This window comes from Protopterus annectens, chromosome 12.part0 (assembly GCF_019279795.1).
Source record: "Protopterus annectens isolate FY-2018-M chromosome 12.part0, PAN1.0, whole genome shotgun sequence".
Classification (NCBI taxonomy): domain Eukaryota; kingdom Metazoa; phylum Chordata; order Ceratodontiformes; family Protopteridae; genus Protopterus; species Protopterus annectens.
Genome location: NC_056746.1, coordinates 1,358,991,869 through 1,359,014,952, shown reverse-complemented (window position 1 = coordinate 1,359,014,952; position 23,084 = coordinate 1,358,991,869). Strand labels below are relative to the sequence as shown.

Below are 23,084 nucleotides of genomic sequence, written 5' to 3'. Positions count from 1 at the left end.
ATATATATATATATATATATATACATAGATATACACACACACACACACACACACACACACACACACACACACAAATAATATATACACCATTATATATAAATAATATATATGCAACATACATATGTATGTGTGTGTATATATATATATATATATATATATATATATATATATATATATATATATATCTATATATATATATATCTATATATATATATATATATATATATATATATACACACACATACGTGTGTGTGTGTATGTGTGTGTGTTTGTCATTTCATTGCAACTTCATTTCACTGAAAACTCATTTTACTGACAACTAATTTCATACGAAAGTGTAGAAGTGTATTGAAAGTATGCAAGTATGCAATGGCGTTATTTCTTATCTCAGGAGTTATTATGGAAGTGAGTCTAGCAAGATATGTGTGGGTTGTGATGGTCAGCATTATGTTGCACCCCCAAATCTGTAGATGTCTGTGTTTGCTCTGCAGAGCTGATTCACTGTGTATGGTGCTTTTTTTTCTTTTCTCAGCATTTGTGCAACCATGGAGTTAATACATATGAGTAAGGGGATGTACTCGGCAAACCCCCCCCACATGTGGGATGCAGGAGGCAATCTCCTGCAAAAACATGCTTATAGGATATATTTGTTGTAAAAAAGGTTTTCTATGAAATAAGTTTTCAGAGAAATTAGTTTTCAAAACTTGGAATGCCTGTTATAGTGGTAAATGATTTTGAATAACAAAGATTTGAATACACATAAAATTGAATCATATGGATTAAAAAAATAATCTAGTTTTTGCAGGGGGTCATGTCCCCCTGTTCCACCATGTGCAGGGCTATGCATTCCAAACCTCCTGCTAATTATATATACCAACTCCAAGAATGCACTACAGTGGGGAAAGGGTATATTCCCCACAACAACCGCATCATTATCTCATGGACATAAACAGTGCAAACTGTGAAAAGTGGATTTTCAAACACTGCAGCCAACCATTCAAGAGCTCAGACAGTTGAAATTTTGATTAGTTGAATAGAACCTATGTATGTATGCATATATATATATATATATATATATATAGAGAGAGAGAGAGAGAGTTTACTGTACCTTTAGAGACTCAGTTGTCCTGGTCTTTCTGTAGCTCTATAAGGCCAATCAATACGTTAATACTAGAACCAGGGACCTAAATCTTCACCAAAAGATAACCAAGACATGGTGGAGACACAGGTTTGTAACCCACTGCCTCCCAAACCTCTGGAATAAGCTTCTCTTGCTTGTTAAGCAGTATGAATCATTGTCTTTCTTTAAACATAAACTAGCGGACTAGATGAGTATCCATAGACTTACTCTGTGATTGACTAGTGTGTTTCTCCTGGAGGAAGGCGGCAGCAGCTTGAGGCCATAAACTTACTCTGTGATTGACTAGTGTGTTTCTCTTGGGGGAAGGTGGCAGCAGCCTGAGGCCATAAACTTACTCTGTGATTGACTAGTGTGTTTCTCCTGGGGGAAGGCGGCAGCAGCTTGAGGCCATAAACTTACTTTGTGATTGACTAGTGTGTTTCTCCTGAAGGAAGGTGGCAGCAGGTTGAGGCCATAAACTTACTCTGTGATTGACTAGTGTGCTTCTCATGGGGGAAGGCGGCAGCAGCTTGAGGCCATAAACATACTCTGTGATTGACTAGTGTGTTCTCCTGGAGGAAGGCGGCAACAGCTTGAGGCCATAAACTTACTCTGTGATTGACTAGTGTGTTTCTCATGGGGGAAGGTGGCAGCAGCTTGAGGCCATAAACATACTCTGTGATTGACTAGTGTGTTTCTCCTGGAGGAAGGCGGCAACAGCTTGAGGGCATAAACTTACTCTGTGACTGACTAGTGTGTTCCTCCTGGGGGAAGGCGGCAGCAGCCTGAGACAATAAACTTACTCTGTGATTGACTAGTGTGTTTCTCCTGGGAGAAGGCGGCAGCAGCTTGAGGCCATAAACTTACTTTGTGATTGACTAGTGTGCTTCTCCTGGGGAAAGGCGGCAACAGCTTGAGGCCATAAACTTACTTTGTGATTGACTAGTTTGTTTCTCCTGGGGGAAGGCGACAGCAGCTTGAGGGCTTAAACTTACTCTGTGATTGACTAGTGTGTTTCTCCTGGGGGAAGACGGTAACAGCTTGAGGACATAAATTTACTCTGTGATTGACTAGTGTGTTTCTCCTGGGGGAAGGCGGCAGCAGCTTGAGGCCATAAACTTACTCTGTGATTGACTAGTGTGTTTCTCCTGGGAGAAGGCGGCAGCAGCTTGAGGGAGGCTACTAGCAATAAATGAATGGTCATATGATTAAACGGCCTTGGAATGCCTAAGAATCAATGATTCTGTGAATCCGCTATGTAAATGGAAAATAATAACAAACTTTAACAGAAAATACTAACAATCTTTAAGAGAACCCAAGGAACTCAGCATGATGTTAGCTCTTACTCAGACACATTCAAATAACACTGACCTTCCCTTTTGGACAAATAAACAGTACAGAACTAATTCTTAGGAATCTTTTAGGCAACATCATTCCTATGGTAATCCAGAAAGGATACCTTGGCCTCATTCTTGACAGAGTGACAAACAAAACTTTCTCATAGTTAAAACTGCGCTGGACGGTGGCACATTTTTTCCTCATAGACAGCACATTCAGCCATGGCAAGGAATGTATTTATACCCAAATTAGAATATAGGGTCAGAGTTATCACTCTCCTCTCAACAAACAACACACTCTAACTGCAAACACTTGTAATTAATTACGTTGATTTGCTTACCATGCTGATCATATGATTCACCACAGTGAGTCCCTAAATAAATACTTCTGGCTGCTGGTAAGTAGTAGGGCTGCTCTTCTATGTGCTACCCTGTTATACAAAGTATTAATGCCATAACACTTCCCAATCTTGCACAACAAATTAGTGGTCAGGGCTGCACCCCATTTCATTAAAGATAACAGTGACAATTCATTTCAGAACAAGACTGCAATACAGTCTTGCCTGTTTTAACTAAACTGAAGAAGTACATCTTCAAACAGCATGCATGCAAATTCTTTAGAGTCAGTGGTCTGTAATTCTTAGGTATATTGACCAGTGCTAGCTTATATGTAGTCAATTACCACATTTTTAAATTTCACTGGGGGGGGGGGGACCATCTGATAATCAGTTTTAGACTGTAAGCATTTTGTATGTTATTTTGTAAAAAACTTGTAAATATTGAGTATGTTTCTTATTAAGATGTTACTGGTTAGGATGACTTTTTCATTCATTTGTTACCATAGCAACATTAAAACATGATATTTAACCCTTTAACCACTGCTTTTGGCTCATGTTTGTGGAACGTTGCACACTGTGTTCATACCCATGGACATTGGTATGCATTTCTCAAAAAAATGAAATTCTGTTTTCATGAAATGGAACCTGGGAGTTTTACCCAAAACTTTAAAATGTCATTTCCAATCCTTACCATGATTTCATTATAATTTTCTTCTGCATCCATCTATTCTGTATTTTTCTCTCTGTCTGTCTGTCTGTCTCTCTCTCTCTATATATATATATAGATATAATGTTAAAACAGGGTCTATGTACAAAACAGCCAGTAAGGCAACCTGGCAGTATTATAAGTAGCAGAAATTAGAAGAAATACAGAAAACAATGAATTATTGCTGTGGTCTAAAATCCAAATTCAATGAAGATCCTATTTTTTTTCAATTCTTACACAATCTAAATTTAGGATTTACCAATATTTTTACCAAAAAAATGGAAAATCATTGTCCCTGTTTATAATATTGTGAAGTTTACTCATTTCTAATCATGGGCCAGGATTTTTTGAACAAATATTAACAGGTACATTACAATGGCAAAAGTTATTCAGCATATTGCATTGTACAAAATCAGTACTATTTTACATTTTAATTTTAGTATTATTAAGCGAGAAAGAAAGCAGGTTTCATATTTTATAAATTTGCATTTCCAATATACGCTACTTCATTAAAAGAATATGTAATAGAACACATAAAGATATCAGAACATATTTATAACTGGCTCATTAGAACAGAGTTTTTTGTACTGACTTTACCCTGATCTAGGAGGTCGGAGTGCTAGAAAAGCTATTTGGGGAGTGAAATGAATATGTGGATTATGTCAGCTTGTGTGTGTGTGTGTGTGTGTGTGTGTGTGTGTGTGTGTGTGTGTGTGTGTGTGTGTGTGTGTGTGTGTGTTGAGTGGGTTGGATCCCATTGCAACAGTACTTCATGGAAGATAACCAAAATCTGCAGCTGTATCAGGGAGTCATGAAGATATATGCCTGCCAAGAAATACTTAAGCAAACTAGCTGTGGTTATTGGTGACTAGAAGCAGGTACATTCAAAATTCATTGCATAGCGGCCATCATACTGTAGGTGTCAATCAAGAAGATGAGAAGGTGGTAAAAACATCTCTTACCCCAGCCACCTGCTTAAAATATGTCACAAAAAACTTATCACCCCTATGAGTTATTTGCAGTTGACAGGATGGGAGAAACATGTGCCCATACATGAAAGCAAAGTGATAATCTGGAGGTAGTTTGGGTTCTCAAAAATTAAAAGCAAAAAGTGTAAATTAAAAATATTGCCAGTTTTCCTACATGTAGTTTGTCTGGTTAAGTGACTTACTCAGAGTCAACTAAAGCACAAATGGATACTGAAAGACTCAAGCATGGCACTACAGAATAAAAGTCAGTGTTTGATAGGTTACAACCTTCTACCAAACTGCAACACCTTCACTTTAAAATTGGCAGCCCCTCTTTCTCTATATGTGTGTCACATGCCTAATAGCATGTTGTCCTATCTTGCATCACTGCCTCTAATCACACTTCCGGGATTCTTACCTGCTGTAACCTCAAGCATTGATTAGTCCTATGAGTTTACCTAAATCTATAACAATTACACATTGTGACTATACTCTCTCTTGACACTGTAGATCGTTGGGAATATTGAAGCTATTCCTTTACCTCAAAGGCTGTGTGATGATGGAGCTAGGTTATATTGTGTGGAGCTACGTGGGCAAAGTCCCCAACAAGGAGGCTGCAGAAGGATTTAGTATAACTTTACTGAGTTATTTGAATATTTGGGCTGCCATCTTTATTAGCCTGATGTTTTCCAGTGTGACTACACTTTCTTTCATTCCTTTTTCTAAGAATTTGTGAGATCCACTATATTTCTAAATTCTTGCTTACTGAGTTTATACAAATTATTATGTTATCTACAACTTACACCCAAGTAACACTTGTTTGTTTACTTCCCTTTGATAGTCTATGTCCATTGAATGCATTTTCAAATCTGTGGATTTATCATTTACTGCTTATTCTTAACCGACTCCAATTTGTTGCAGTTAATAACTGTTTTATTCATGCATGAATTTCACCATTTTTGGAAGTTTACACATAATTTTTTAGTTCACGTGGAATTGCTGTCATTGCATTGTAAAATCTGTTGATTTGCTCCTACTCTGCCTTTTTGGAATTTGTGGGACTTCTTCATTATCAGACCTTAAGTAACTAATGTACGTAACAAAATTTATCTCGCACTGCTTGAAACATTTTGTTGTCCTCTAAAAACTGTAAATGTTATAAGAGATACTAAACATTGTTAAAGAGAAGGATAACCTTGGTAACCATGGCAACTGTAATATTTTGCAGGAATTCTAGACTCCTTGCTGTTAAAAAACATAGTCGCCTCTGTTTCAAATGAAAGTGATTACTCTACTATCAAGGTATGATTTTTCTATAACTGTCTGCATGCACTGTTTCTTAGGTACAAGCGAAACAGAGTACAGGGGTTTGACTTACAGCTCTGCACTATGAATGTGCTGAAGGCCAGGAGATTCTGCTGGGGTCAAACATCCCTCAGGAAGTGTTGCTTTTACACCAGACCTCATCAGTGCTATGGTTCCATGTAGCTGATTGGCTATCTTCTGGGAGCTCTGAAGAAATCAATGCAGCATAAGTATACATGTTAGTAAAAATATATATGTTTAATTTCATTAATAGCTCATCACATCTATGTAGCTTCTTATTAGCATGGCAGATGTTTTTATTTTTTTATCAGAAATCATCTGGACATCAGTCAGAAATTATGACCTCTAAATTTAAAACACTAGCATCTAAAATGTCAGCAAATACATTATAATGTTAAACTTTTTTGCATTACTATACTTTTAATGTTAGAGTAAGTTATTGCCTCAAAAACCACCTGTCAATTGTTGCTATAGTATGCATCTGTGTTGTAGCACAGTGTAGTAGTTTTCATTAATTGGAAGAGTACAAGTGACCCAAATGTGTAAATGAAAGTTTCTTTAAATGAAATAAATGATTGAGTTAATCTGTACCTGTTCCTTTAAGAACAGACACCTGGCTGTATTAGTGAAAGCAAGCTTGTTTATTAAGCTACCAAATGCAATATAAAACGAAGGCTGCAAACAGTCCAGTCAGACAGCATTTGCCATGATGGAAAGGGACTGGATGTCTTGACAAGTGGTTCTGGGAGAAAGGGAATCAAATACAGTGAAATCTAGAGAAGAACGGAAAGTGTTCCTGCCGGGGGGGATCCAACGAGAGGTACCAACAAACAGTCTCACCATTACATGGACTTGCTGTGTGCTTAGTTAAACCACAAGACTTTATGTTTGGAAGAATCTGCCTTATTTTCATTTCTGTATGATAAAAATGTATTATTTTTCGTAGCTGCTTTAATCTTCACACACACACACACACACACACACACACACACACCTATATGTATATATATATATATATATATATATATATATATATATATATATATATAGTACATAGGGTGGATGTCAGCTTTGTGGCTTAAACACCACCATATTATGTAACAAATAAAGTTCACAAAAGAAATGCAGCTCTTATCAGACAAGTCAGTCTGCAGTCCAGTATAAATAAATTTACCTTTCAGCCATGCTTTCTCATAGTACAGCAAATGCTTATATTGATATACAGCATTCCATTCTATTCAAACAGGAAGACTAGCTGGAAGAATAAAAGCAGTGTTTTCAGAAATCTACAGACAACAGAGTAGCTGCCTTCCTGATTCCTGCATCAGAGAATAACAACATAGCTTCATTTTCTATCCAGACAGCAATAAATTCAGCTGCTTCTCCTGTCAAGGTTCAGGCCACATTCCTTGTAGGGATTTTTTTGTTTTTACCTACATTTTGACAAAGTGAGCCCACTGGACACAACTATCCATTGTTAGGGGTGACCTGGGAGCACTATCTGGTTAAATGACTTGATCTGAGTCACACAGTACATCATCCAGATTGCAGTCCTCCTGGTTTATGTAACCCCAACTAGAATTTTCTTTGGCCCAAGCCAGATCCAAAGATCATGAATATGCTGGGTGCTAAGGTACTGTACTATAAATACCCTTATGTGGAGCTCTCATTCAGTACCTCCAACATCCTTGCTTGTTTTGGGTTAATCTCCATAAAGGGATCTCCACCGTTATGCTGCCTGAACTTTTTAGAAAAAGCACATTTAAAGGGGCCAGCCAGCACTACATTGCAAGTCCACCACCAGTACTGAACCCTTGGTTCAAGCCTCAACAGATGGGTGTGTTTACAGGACATCCTACCTGAATTTGAGGGGCTGTGGCCCAGGCGATTTATTATCTTACAGCTGGAGAGTCAGTCCTCACAGAAATAGCCTTGGGATTGTATCTTTGTGTTAGAATAGCAGCTGAAGGGCTATTATCTTACAGCTGGAGAGTCAGTCCTCACAGAAATAGCCTTAGGATCGTATCTTTGTGTTAGAATAAAAGCTGAACGGCTTCATTAGCTGTAATCAAGAGACACTCTCTCTCCCCAAGACGTAATATTTCAGGGTGGGTAGGGACACTTTATCACCAAATACTTATTTCTATAGTGCAGTAGCATTTTTCAACATTATCAGGATTCCTGTTAATATAACAGATAATGCCTTCCTCCTTTTCTACAACCTGAGGTAAAACTGTATACATGCCTAGCTATGAGCATCCATGTGTATGAAAAATTGTCTAGAAAAATCCTAAGTGATGAATATGGGCTCTGAGCATACCATATTCTCTAGCCATCTAAGGCCTGGTTCTTGCACATTTATCCACTTTAGTGGAGCCTTACTTTTAGTCAGGTCAGTTAAGGTGCAAATAGATGGACCAGAGAAGAAGTGAGGCAGATGGAGTGAGAAGGAGATGATGGAGTGGTGAATAAAACGCAGGCGAAAGCAAGTATCAAGACCGGAGAATGTGTGCAGGATTCTGAGGAATTGTTTAAAAAAAATCTGTTTGATGGAGATGAGCCAACAAATGGAGGATGTATAATTACAAACCTCCAATCAGGAAGGTTGCAAGATGACTTATTTAAAGAAATGGTGGTGCAGAGTGAGATAGAAATGAAAGAGGCGTTTCGTGTGGGGACATTGTGGGGAAAATACAAAAGGAGGATGCAGAGGCAATCCTGACGAATAGTCGTGAGATGGGAAAGAAAACGTGCAAAGAAAGTAAAAGAAGGCAAAAGGGGAGCAGCAGAAACGAAGTCAGAAGAAAATGAAAAACAGAAGTACGTGGTAAGGATTTAAAGTAAAGAAGACAAAGAAATTGACAGGTATGAAGCGCGGGACAATTTAATAGCTCCTTTGGGTGTAAAAGCACATGAGGTAAAAGCATTTATTCTTATTAACAAATAGACATTTTGTGACATTATATTTGAGACTTTTTCTGCGGAAAATTTTCAGGAAGAATATGAAAAAAACGAAAGACTGTAACTCATGGAATCTTTATGCGATGAAAGCATTTAACAGAGAAACAAAGAAGAAAATGCATGTATAATTTTGAAGATAGGTAGAAAGAGAGACTTTAAAAGGACATTTGAAAACTTTATGTAAAGAAGTACGTTGCAAAAGGTTATGACAAAATGGGTTTATGGACTGGTTGCTGGGATTGTAATATTGTGTTAACAGCAGAAACAGAAAAATATACATACACAAAGCATGACAAAGGGACTAGGGGTGTGATAAAATACTGGGGGCAACCTTTGTGGAAAAAGAATGACGTTTGATAAGTAACAGTGACAAAATAAAATGTTATATTTGTATGGAAATGGGACATGATGCATTAAAAATGTGAATTGAAATATTATAAATGCAACAAAATTGGGCATTTATCAGTGAATTGCAAAAATAAAAATAAGCGCAAGGCAAAAGTAAACAAAAGAAAATGAACAGGGAGAAAAAATTAGAAGTAGAAATGCAAGAAAAATGAGATGAGGAAAAAATAATAAAGAGGGATATCAGAAGGGTCTGAAGAAGACGTAAATTAGAAGGGAGTACAAGAAAAAAATCTCATGGTAAAAGACAGAAAAAGAAAATTTAAAAGGATAAGTACAAAAGAAGAAAGAAAGGAAATGCATGAAAAAGAATCTATTCAGTTAATGAGTGGGGGTTGTATAATGGTTAAGATGTTTCACCCACAGACACAAGATACAATGTTTGATTCTCACCTTTGAGAGAGGAAATTGCCTAAACTTAGAAGGGCCTGTTAAGAAAGCTAGCCAAGTAATTACCTATGAACTTGACACCATGAATCTATGGAAAAAGGAAAATGACAATTTTAGAGTATTTTTTTAAATATGAGTACTATTAAGAATGCCGCGGTGGTGCAGCGGTAGCGTTGTTGCCTCATAGCAAGAGGTTCTCCCATTCGATTCTTGGCTGGAGTGTGGGGAGTGCCTTCTGTGTGGAGTCTGCATGTCCTCCCCCGTGGTTGGGTGGCATTCGAAAGACATGCGTAAATGGGTATGCCTTCATTGAAGGTTGGACGTTGAGCTGGCACCTCGGCATTCGTGAAAATCTACTGCCAATCATTAGTGGACCGGAGTTCCGCTGTGGGGACCCCTAACCAGGAAAAGATGAAAAGACAAACAGCAAAATTAAGAATGCAGTAAGAAAAAAAGGGATTTTGGAGTGGTGTAAGGCATGTGATGTAGATGTAATTATTTTGGAAGACACATGATTTTTAACAAATGAAGACAGAGTACAGAGAAACTATGCAGATGAAAGATGATCTGGAATTTGGGAAATGAGAGATATTCTGGAATAGCCATAAAAGTCTTTCAGATTTTCCTGGTTAAGGGTCACCACAACAGATCACCTGTCAGCTCTTGACTGGCAGTGAATTTTTATGGTGTCAAGCTGCCAGCCCAGCGCTCAACCTTCACAGAAGGCACAGATATACTCACGCACCTACCTGCATCTCATTAAAATTCACATGACCGTGGGGAGGACATGCAGACTCCACACAGAAAATGCTCCAGCTGAGAATCGAACCGGAGAACCTCTTGCTGTGAAGTGACAACACTAACCAAATTCTTGGACATACTAAAGGAATATGTCTAGAAGTGAAATAGATCACTTTATAGTATCAGAAGGTTTAGTTACAGGAGAAGGTGAGGTTGTTGAAACAACATTTTCTGATCACCTTGCAATATGGCTAGAGATAGAGGAAAATAAGGACTGTACAAAAATAGGCAAAGGAATAAAAATGATAAATAAGAAAGCATGGAGTGAAGAAGGAAAGAGATTAGTAATACAGTTATGGAAAGACTGTATTGCTTTGAGAACATTTTGTAAAAAATTGGTCTGAATGGTGGATATTTAAGGAAAAATATAAAAAATGTTTTACAGTGGCACTATGATGCGACAAAAGAAAAAGAGAAATATAAAATAAAATATAATGATGCTTTCGAAGATTTAGAAGGCAATGATAAAAAAGTACTTCAACAAAGAAAAATAATTATATGAAGGAAATCAAGAAGAAATGCAAGAAGTATTATATAAGCAAATATATCTTTAAAAGGAAAAAGAGAAGAAGCATTGAAGTATTTATTTATTTTATTTTACATTTGTTTACAGTGAAAGTCTGACTGTGCAAGTTGACCTTTTTCAGCAGAGGCCCACGGAAATAAAGCTCCATTGTTAGTACAATTTGTATTACATTGGCATAAATAAAAACAGGAACTGATTAAAAAAAAAGAAACAAAACCTCTAATGAGTGTAATTAGCATTAAGTTAGAGTTAGAGTTTTATTTAAGCAGATTAGTAAAGGAAGATGGTAATGTAATGGGAGAAATAAAAAATGTAAAAGGAGAAATATATTACAATGGGTACTAAAAATGTTTAAAGAAAAATGAAGGTAGTGAATAATACATAGAAAGTAAAAAAAAAGTTAATAGAAAAAGAGAATAAAGAGCTAGAAAATGCGATTTCTTTAAATGCGCTAGTTAAGTATTAGACAAGGAAATGCAGATTTAGTTGCAGGACCAGATGGAATCAGGTATGAAATGTATAACAATTTTAAGTACTGGCAAAATAATATTTATTTTTTTAAAGATTTTGAATGAAGGTTTTATGCATAAAAATTATGTAGTGGAATGAAGAAAAAAGATAGAAGACAATTAAAATATGGAGCCCAGCAGTACTAAATCACAATGATTATAAGATATTTATAAAAAAAATAAAAAAAGATTTGAAACTAAAATGTAAAATATTGTGGAAGATAGTATATGTAGTATAAAGGGGAAGGGCTGCCAATAATTATTAATGACAGACAAGTTGTGGAGGATATTATGAAGAGAAAACAAGAAGCAAAAATCATGACAGGAGGTCCTAATAAGGCATTTGACACAATTGAACATGAAATCTTATAGGTAATAATGAAAGAATATAAGTGAGAAAGTTAGGAGATTATGTATGTCAACCTATAGTAATAATAAAGTAAAATTATGTGTAAATGGCTGGCTAAGCCAGGAGGTACTTATAAAGAGTGTAAGAGAGGGATGTCCAATGAGTTGTTTACTCTTTGCATTAGTTATAAATGTGATAGTATGTGAAATAAATTGCAAAATGAAGGAGGTATGGTGTATAACACCTGAAGGGCTAAGCATTCCACTTCTGTTAACATATGCAGATGACATTACAATAATTGCAAAAAACAAAATCTGGACAAATGAAGTAATAATTTGCATAAATGTGTACTTAACGGTGATTGAGGTGGTTTTAAATAAAGAGACAAGTAAAGGTTTAGGTGAGGTAATAAAGCTAAGGAGTATGCATTTTATAATGAACACAATTTCTCTGTTTGGTAGAAAATGTGGGAATAAAGATGTAAGACAAATTCAATGGGAAAGACAATACAAGAAATAAACCTGTCTTTTCTAGAGAACATATAAATTATCATTCATAAAAAAGGCTTATTTGATAAATTTAGTACTGATGGGAAAATAGCATACTTAGAAAGTACATTTATGCTGCCAGCAGTATTTGAAAAGGAATTAGTGCAGATATTTTTTCATTTATATGAGGTTCTAGATTAACCCAGTAAAAAGAAGAGATTTGTATGTAAATGAAGAACGAGGGGGTTAGGGTTAATTAACCTAGTGGTATACGCTGCTTCACTCAATTTGTACAAAGGGTTAAAGTGGATAAATGAAAAAGATGAGAGATTAGTAGTAAAAGTGTATAAATACAAGTATGATAATTTGGGGGATAAGGTAAAAAGTATAAAAGAGATACAGAGTGTATAAATGAAGAAATAAAATGTTACCAAGCAAAAATATTTCTGTGGAAAATAAAAATTGATGATATAGAAAAAGAAATGTACGGCATACAGATGCAATGATAAAACATTACTATGTAAAACCATGGGAAAATCTAAGAGATGAAAACAAATTAAAGCTATAAAAATAAGAAGCAAATGATGTAATCAGAAGGTAGAATATCAAGATCTTTTGTGGAGACTGGTAATAGATAAATTACCAGTAAAAGCAAATATGCCATATAAAAAGAAAAGTGATAGAATATGCTTACATTGTCAAGAAGAAGAAACTATGGAATTCATATATCTGAAATGTAAAAGAGTAAAACATGGGGAAAAGTATATAAAGAAGATTTTTTGAAGATATAAAAGAAGTTGATAAAATAAACATGGATATGATTAGATATGGATATTATAAGAACAGAAGGAAAGAATATGTTAAACATAGCTAAAAGTTATATTATATGGGCTATATGGAATGGAAGAATAAATTAAATTATGTTTAAAGGTAAATTGATTTTAACAATAATATTAAGTAATATCAGATGGTGATCATGGAAGAAGGGGTAGGGGTGAAATAGGGATGACATTTTTTATGACTGTAAAGGAAATTATGAATAAGTGTAAACAGATTTATATATTTGTAAATATGTAAATAGTTTGTAAATAAGAGTTATTTTTGTATATAAATAAAGGACCCCTACTCTTTTCTATAAGTGCCATGGAATCTTTTACATCCACCCGTGCTGCCACCACCTCAACTGGATGTGGCCTCTGTTTAACATCTCATCTGAAGGATGATACACACAGGAGTGCAGCACCGTCATTATACTGCACTGCAATGTCAGTAATCACTCTACCTGGAGTGGGACTAGAACCCACAGCCTTCTACACCAAATGTGAGTGTGCTACCTTTTGCACCACTGACACTGGCATAATTTCATAAAATCAGAGTTTTATTTTCTTGCTGTGTTATATCTTAAAGCTTCATTTATGTTAATTTGAATGCCAAACAATGGGGTTTTTGTCATTTCTTCTAAACTGAATAAAATACAGCAATACTTGCAATCTGATATTCAATACTTGCAAGCCTCCTGCCCCCCCATATAGGGGGCAACACCCCCCCCAGAAACACACCTCCACACACCCATATGTATGTATGTAAAAAAAAAAAAAAAATATATATATATATATATATATATTTATATATATATATATATATATATATATATATATATTACAGAGAGAGAAAGAGTGTGTGAGATGAGGTATGTTCCAGTTCATCAAACTTACTTTTTGTCAATGAATTTATGGCAATGGACATAGTCAAGCAGTTAGATGTTCAAGCAAATTTATTGTTGAAGTGGAAAATGCCCATTTCAAGGTAAGTGGGACTGATGGACTGATTAATAATGTCAAAACTTTTACTTGTATCGAATTTTTCATTATTTGGGTTAAGTATATGTGTGTGTGTGTGTGTGTGTGTGTGTGTGTGTGTGTGTGTGTGTGTGTGTGTGTGTGTGTGTGTGTGTGTGTGTGTGTGTGTGTGTTTGTGTGTGTGTGTGTGTTTGTGCATACATGCAAGTATTTGCAAATTAGAGTTAGATAAAGGGGTAGTAAAGGGGATAGATGTATATGAAGTGTGTTTGTGTGTGCATGTGTGTATATTTATGTATGTGTGTTTGTGTGAGTGTTTGCAGTTAGGGTTAGAAGGAGTGCTAGGTAAGGTCAACTGATGTGTTTAAAATGTGTGTAAGCATATGTTTGTATGTCTGTCTGTGTCCAAGTGAATGAATGCTTGTCTGTGCATCTTTGTGTAAGTTTGTGTTCTTTTGTCTTGTTTAGTGGTACTGTTAGAGAAAGCTTGGAACATATGAATAAAGTGTGCTAACCTTAATGCTCTCCCCAAACGTGCCCCAAACCTACAAATTAAGGTACTGAATAAACTCCCCTAGCAGTATTAGTATACAAATTATGTCTGTAAGTTAGTGTTGTTTTTGTTTTATTTTATTATTTTCATTTATCCAATTGAAAAAGGAAACTTTTTCCTTTTTTGATTGGTTAAGTATTTTACTGAAGTAGTGGTTTAACAAAACACAGTTTTGATGCAAATTTTTGAAGAGTCATGATTCATTTTAAGAACACACACACACACACACACACACACACACACACACATATATATATATATATATATATATATATATGCAATCACATATGATCAAGAACTGGAAAATTGAGCAAACTCTTAGAAAGAATTTGTAAATATGGCAACAGATGTCTGTTATTACGAACTTCTGACAATCAATATGAGAACTTCCAGAGTAACCACTTCCTACAACATCTGGATAAAACTTAAAGAACTACTGAACAAACAAGTTTAATTTTGTAAATAATGTTAGAATAAGTTGTTTTTATCTTTTAGTAGACACCTTTGTATATAGTTTTCCTGTTATTGTTTGGGTTATCTTTCAGTTTTGTTCTATTTGAATTTGTACTGCATAGTTATAATGTTTCTTACGAATTAAATAATAAAAACTTTAAAAAAGTACATATCTATCTATCTATCTATATATATATATATATATATATATATATATATATATATATATATTTAAACACAGTTGTTTTTATGGCTTTTTACGTTATAGTACTGTTTGCTGAAATAAAATGTATATGTGCATTAGGTAAAATTTCCCTTATGTAATTGTGTTTCACTTACAATCCATTTGATTTTTCCAAACTGTTCATGTACACAGGAATAAAAATTTAATATGCCATCAGTTTTATGACATATATTATAGTGTAAAGGATACTGTGGTGGTGGTGCTGCGGTAGCGTTGTTGCCTCACAGTTAGACGTTGCCCGTTCTATTCTCAGTTAGAGCGTCTTCTGTGTGGCGACATGCATGAATGGGCATTCCTTTGTTGAAAGTTGTGCATTAGGGCTGGCAAGCCAGCACGTAAAAATCTACTGCCAATCATTAGCGGACCGAAGTTCTGCTGTAACGACCCCTAACCGGGAAAAGCCGAAAGACACAAATAAACAAAGTATAGCGTAAAGGATATCAGGTAGATCTCTTGGTTAGCTGTTACCTACAAACATTTTGAGTAACTGCTACAAATGTTTGTGACTGAAAACAAACTACTTCCTTAGTGCAATGACTGGACTTACAGCTGGTTGTTATTTTCAGACAATGTTACTAAGATATGGGGAAGAAAAATAGCAACAAACATATTATCAAGAATCAGTCTGTATTCTGTTTTTAGTTGTGTAGAAACTTGTGTTTTGTGTACTTGAGAGAAAGGAGTTCTAAACTAGCAGCTACTGGCAGCACATTGCACAGTGGGTAGCATTGTCAATTGACAGCAAGAGGGTTTTTGGTTCAAGTCTCAGCTGGGGTGTCTTCTGTATGGAGTCTACATATCCTCTGCGTGCTTGCATTTGTTTTTTCTTGGACTTTGGTTTCACTACATCTTCCAAAGACATGCAGTAGTTTGGTTTACAACACTAAATTCTTTCCTAGGTGGGTAATATAGAAGAAAGCTAATGTACTTCCTATTCCTTATTGATTAGTAATCTTCATTGATGGTGGTGTCCATACCTCTCAGCTGTACAGATTTTTGTCTCATATTTTTGGTCCATTTTTTATAAAATTGTGTTTTTCTGTCAAATTAGTGACAAATCATTAAAGATTGAAGTTACAAAATAATGACAAACATTTGAGTTTCAGACTTCATACCCTTCAGAAAATTCATGCTAATGCAAAACCTGTTATTCTATCAACTTTCTAAGTTTGAAAGAGAACTATTTAAAAACTGCTCCTATTTTTGGGTCTTTGTCCCACTTTTATTTATGGCTTTGTCCAGATTTTTGTTTTAAGAGGTTGAGCAGTATGGTGGTGTCTGTTCACAAGGAATCAGATATAACTTATGAACACTGATAGATAGAGAAATGCACAGCTGAAATCATAGTACTGTACAAACTACAAACAATATCTTTAAGCCGGTCAAGTAGATTGTGTGTTATATGTACTGACTGTGATCTCTGTGATAACCTCTGGGTTCTCAGACTATGATGACATTAAGAGACATGAACTGTATTACCTTTATTGAATTATCACTTGTAACACAGACAAAGTTACATTTATATAAAACTAATCAAACCATATTAACAAGTTAATATTTACAAACAGTATACATCACATATATTGTTATATATCATATAATCAAAGCAACATTACATAAATTATTAAATTCTTGCCTTCTGTTAAACCCAATTTCTCCTCGAAAACATTTCTCTGTGCATTTTCCCAGAATTTTCTTTTTTTTTCTATTTACTCCTACCCTTTTTTAAAGATTCAACTTCCTGCTTTTACCTCTGTTACAATATTCACTACTTCAATTATAGTTTGTTTAGATTTTGATTTCCACTAGAAATAAACTTAACCAGGCTGTGATGTGTCTAGACAATTCATATCCAGTATCCCAGCTCAAAAAAAAAATCACTTCCTTAGTTACACTCATTTGCTCACCCAGTACTTCTGATAGAGTACCCTGTAGGTAATTTTTGAAGTCTGCTAGCTCATTATACTCCCAAAATATAAGTTCCCATTTATACCTTTCTTCCCCATCACTCCTCCAACATTTGCCATCTACCCGAGAAAAAATATTTGGATTCTGCTTGGGGTATAAAAGTATCTATGCAAACACTTCCAGGCCCAAAATCCTAAATCTTCTAGATTTTGTTGCATATTTGGAAGCCATACACAAGTCCTCCAATTGTTTCTTTGTGAATTGCATTAATCTTTCTCTTCCCCGTCTTTTCTTGCCTCTTTTGACTGATTCTTATAGCTATCGAGCGATATTTTATACGTCCTACTGATTATCCCCTTTTTAATAGCAGCTTCTTTTCTAGATTCAATTAAAAATTCAACAAGTACAGGCCTTTTACTCAGGATTTCCCAGTTCCTTTTATTTTTGCCTATACTCTGATGTCAGTCCTTGATAGCGGAAGGATTCACTAGCCTGCAGTCTAAAAGTCTTGTCGGCCTTTTCCCATTGTTACTTTTCCCTAACTAATTATTTGCTCCCAGTACCTTAGTTGCCTTGCCAGCTTCCTCCAGTAAATTCCAGCCCCCTCTTGTCTGTTCTCTATACCCTAATTGCAGTCATCCCTATCGAAAGAATCTCCCTTTTCCATTCTCATGTTGAATTAGTTTTTAGTATACTTTCTGCTACTTTATGAATATGATATTCTGTATGACTGTTGTTATTCTCCTTAAGGATTTGTGTCCGAAATCCTGTTTTTTTCTTTATTTCCTGCATTACCCTCCTGCTTCATCATCATCCCTTTCTACCTTGAATTGCAGGTTTCTGTTTGTGTTATGTGTAAGACCCTATGTAGTACTAAAATATCCATTCAAATCAGTTAGTTCTAAACCTCCTTGAGGCAGGAACTGTAGTCATGAGAATTTCTTAGAAACAATGTAGGCAATACTGTATCATTCTTATGTTGACATTTTCAACCAAGCTCAAGACACTTCAATGGCCTTCAGAATATTTCAGCATTCTTGTTAAAGGCAGTGGGTTCTGCATTAGGTTTTATAGTGTACAGACTCCTAGCTGCTACAGAAATGATATGCACATACTTACATTACTTGGCGATTGTTCTTGTCGCTGTGTCTCACAGTGGCACTACTCTGCATATTGGCACTTGTCCAATCTTCCATCTCCACATGTGCTATCTCTGCATCACTGCTGTGTTGCCAGACCTTTATAGCTGTTACAATATATCAAGCTACATGGCTCAGGTGCTACAATGTAACTACAGCAGTAATTGCAGGTCTGCTTTTGATTTCCTTTTTCAACATTCTCAAGACAGTAATTACTTAGTGTCACTTATCTGAATTTGTTTAACAGCATAAAGCAATGATCCATAATGACCACTCATACTTCTTAACCTGCAGACGCTGAATATAGGCACAGAGGCCCTTGTAGGTACAGTCATCTAAAAATCTGGACATCTAATTAGCATAACATTTGAATACTAAATAGCAAGCAATTGTTTTGATTCCTTAAGGAGAGTGAGATTCTACGTAGAAACACAGGCTTAAAAAACAAGACTAACAAAATGATGGGAAATATAAGCACATTATCGAAGAGGAAGTATAAAATCTATAGATGTTAATGAACTGTATTGTAAAATTCTACCACACTATGCCATTTATTATTGCTTCTGAAAAAGGAGATATAAGATGTGTTTCCTCCCTCTTTAAATTCTTAGTGCCTCCAGTAAGTTGGTTATGTAGTATGGTTTTTTGTGTACTAGACAGCTTCCAAAATCATGTGTGATGAGGGGATTCAGAAAATTGTGTGGGGGATTCAGAAAATTGTGTGAAATGGTAAATCAAGTCCGTAAGTATGGATATACTTCCAAAATAGATACATTATATACACAGGTAAATCAGGCCTGAAAATAGGAATGCTCCTCCAAAGTAGGGACAATTCAGAGGTCTGAGACCAATTTTATTCATTTCCTAGGTGAGGTTTTCAGAACTACAGTAAAAGTAAATGTATACATTCTGATACAATAAATTAAAAATTGATAGCCGACAGTAGCTGCAATTAGACAAAAATGTAAAAATAAAGTTGTGAAAATATTGCAAGATTTAATACATGAAAAAAGATACCACACCTTAATTCTGAAAGAAACAATACGACATTGTAATATCAAATAGCCAGTAAATGATGATGTATATAAGAAGCACATAAGAAGCAGTTACTTACAATCCCAAATGAACCAAAGCTTCAAACGAAGCAAAAACTAGTAAAAAGACACAAACGATAAACACCAATATAATGGCACAATGATAAATAAAAAACAGACAATATGTCCCAAAGACTGAGCGCTTTCACCAGTGAAGCCATTTGTTATGGTAAAACCGTTCAGTCTTTGGGGCATATTGTCTGTTTTTTATTTATCATTGTGCCATTAAATTGGTGTTTATCGTTTGTCTTTGGACAGTTTTATTTTCCAGTTACTTACAATGTTTGGTTGACTATTTGATCTTGCTTATATGCATCTTCATTAACAACAAGTAAATTATGGTTACAAAAGAAGCATGTTGTAAAACTCTGTTAACTAAAACAAGCTTCAAAAGTCACTATTAGTTAACAGTTTTCTTCAAGGCAAAGTTGACAAAGTTGATATTGATTTCTTGTTTCACGGGAAGGTCTGTGTCACTGTTAAGGCCACAGTGTTGCAGCATATGAATCACGCGTGTGTTTTGTATCTTTAAAACTACTGTTTGACTACACAGTTAATGTCTGCACGTGTGTGTAGGATCTGTTTAAATTGTAGTCTTTTTATAGTTTTGTCATTTATCTTTTGCAGCACAACATAGTACTGTCAGGCTGCATTTTTCTCCTATTCTTGCTTTTTAGTTATGTCCCACATATTCAGTATATCTTTTGTAAATAATAATTTTTCTTACCCTAATACCAACTGTCCCTTTTTAACCTACCATCTCAGGATATTTACAAACCAGTCATAGTTTATTACATTATTGCAACATTTTTGCATTAGGAAACTTAGAAATGATTTCTATTGCTGCACCAAGTTTATTTCCAATGGAACCTCCTACTCTGATCCTGAAGTGATTGTTAATATCTTCAGAGACAAAATCAGTGCTAATCTCACACCCTACCAAGCCAGATGTTCCTCCCACTACCACCTATCCTATTACTCTCGATATTGACTTGAACCAGGTTAAATTAGCTCCATGGGACCTGATAATATTCCTGGGTATCTGCTAGTAAGTGCTAAGCACCATGGAACTAAACCCTCTTAAACCTCTGCAGGTTAAGTCTCTTTATGGGTTATATACCTGAGGTGTAGACAATGCCCCTGCCGATACCATAACACAAGTATGATCCAATGACAAGTTCTGGAAATTAACTTAATAACCTCACAAGTATCATCCGTAAAGTCACGGTACGGATAATTAATGAGCTGATAATTACATAGGTGAGCTACATGTTCTGGAGCCAAACCAGTTTAGATTTGCAAAAGGTAGGTCATATCTACTAAACCTAGTTGGTTTCATATAAAGGGGTCACTAATGCCCTGGATGATTGTCTGTCCATAGTGATTTTACCTTCACCTTGCTAAGGCCTTTGATGACATCTGACCTGCTGACATCATAGACAAACTCTTCCAACTCAACATGACTCTGTATGTATCTACTGGATGTCCAATTAACTCTCCAACAAAATCCACACTATTATATAGAGCAGTTGCATAGAAAGGGCAGGGCAAAAGGGGCAATCACCCCAGATGCTGTCTTGTCAAGGGTTTAATTTGCACTAAAGAAATTAAAAATTGTTTCGCACAAGTATGTTTTTCTATTTCCCTTTAAGGGAAATAGAAGAAACAGCAAAAATATACATCCACAACAGACATTCTAGACACATCTACATGCCTCCCGCACCCTTTTACGTCATCTTTTATGTGCACCATTTCAAAGACCTGTGATTGGCTGTGCAGGTAGATGGGGAATGCATAGAAGGCAATTGCACGGCTTTATCTTTGGTGCCCACAGGAAGCTGAATAATTTATTTATTTTGGGTTATTTTTTTGTTCATATTGCTTGCTGTGGGCACACTAGCTATTAAATTTAGAAAAAATTAAAAAGGCTTGGCTTCAGTGAATTCATTCATGTTATGCTTGAATTCAGATCTCACATCTGTGCAACAACCTGTTTTTTTTGTACCTGATGGGGGATTGCCTGGATGGAAGAGGAACAGATTACCTTCCCTTTGGAGTAGACTGGGTGAAGGCAGAAAAAATAAACTCAGTTTGAAGTAACTACATACTTGTCTTTCTTTCTGACTGGCTGACCACAGAGACTGTGTGTGTGTGTGTGTGTGTGTGTGTGTGTGTGTGTGTGTGTGTGTGTGTGTATGTGTGCAGACAGAGAAACATGTATGTTTGCACATATGACAGGCACTGTTTGAAAACTAAAGTATTCTACCACTCAACTTCTTAGTACAAGATATCTGGACACTAAAATAATGGGGGGACAAAGGCCAAACAATAGGGACAGATTTGAAATATTGCTCTTATATACTTAGAAAACTCCTGGAATAACATGTTTTGTTTTGGTATGCATTTTCTGAAGGGTAGGATATGTCTGTTATTATTTATTGACCTCAATCACCAATGCTTTGCCACAAAACCACACATTTTTTTAAGAAGCGGATGAAAAATGAGGTAAAAATCTGGACATCCTGCAAAAATCTGGACTATTTTTTTTGAAGCGTGTGAGTGATTTTTTTAGTGTGACACGTAGGATAAAGTGACATATGTAAGGTTCTGCTGCATCTAGTGACACAGACTAAATGTAACATATTCTCTATAGTTGTCTATTTGGAGAGTAAATAGTAATAGTTTACAGTTACATACATTTTAGAGACAGTACATCATGGCAGAAAAAATTGCAAGCAGTGCTGCAAGATAATATAAAGCAATATATATATATATATATATATATATTTTTTTTTTTTTCTGTAATTCACAATAATTTTGTTTGCTTGCAGCAGAGCTATAGCAAGAAACAGTCATGTTTTTCTTTGATAAAATCATTGCGTGAAGTCATGTTCTGTCCATATGCAATATGTATTGTGGTTTTAAATGTAAAGGACACTTCTGTTTAAAGAAGTTAGGCCAGTTTTGTTGATATATCTGTGCAGGTATCTGGTGTGATTCAAGAGTCCAGTTCCGTGAGTCTCTCAGCATCCTGTTTTGTTGTCTACACTTGGACTCATTCCATGGTACTGTTCACCTATCTTTGGTCATTTACTTTTCTGAATACAAGATCAAGTTAATCGACAGGAAGTTTTTTATGTCAAATATGGAAGTTCTGCTTATAGAGTTGTCTAATCGTTAAATATTCTCATGCAAGTCAATCTTTTATGCATGACAAAATGAAGATCATAGCTTTCCTAAAAGGATAAGAGTGTTATATAAAACTTGGTGGTGGTTATTTTAAATTGTGTGGGCCTTGTTTTGACTCATACATTTCAGTATAGTTTGATATTGTTTCCATACATTTGAAACTTACAGATCAGAACTCAGTATTGACTCTGTATTATTAAAATTCTTCTTCACATTTGTGACTTTCATATAAGCATATTTGAACAGGGAGAACAAGTCTGCCCTCCTCTCTAACTGGAAACAGATAACGCTATTTAGCATGCATAACTTTGTCTGAAAATATCACAAAATGTGCCTGATGGTCTATAAGTGCACCCTGACCCACCTCCACAAACACACACACACACGCACACACACACACACACACACACACACACACACACACACACACACACACACACACACACACACACATACAAGCATATGCACATGTATTCTTAGA

At 35.5% G+C, this 23,084-nt stretch overlaps 1 protein-coding gene across 1 annotated transcript in view; it reads right to left on the bottom strand.

Moving 5' to 3' along the window:
* Positions 1–23,084, bottom strand: part of RBBP8NL (RBBP8 N-terminal like) — a 345,060-nt gene that overhangs the window by 116,178 nt on the left and 205,798 nt on the right. Inside the window, exon 9 of the mRNA XM_044090408.1 lies at positions 5,848–5,981. Coding sequence (XP_043946343.1) covers positions 5,848–5,981 — 134 coding nt within the window. The remainder of the gene's footprint in view (positions 1–5,847; positions 5,982–23,084) is intronic.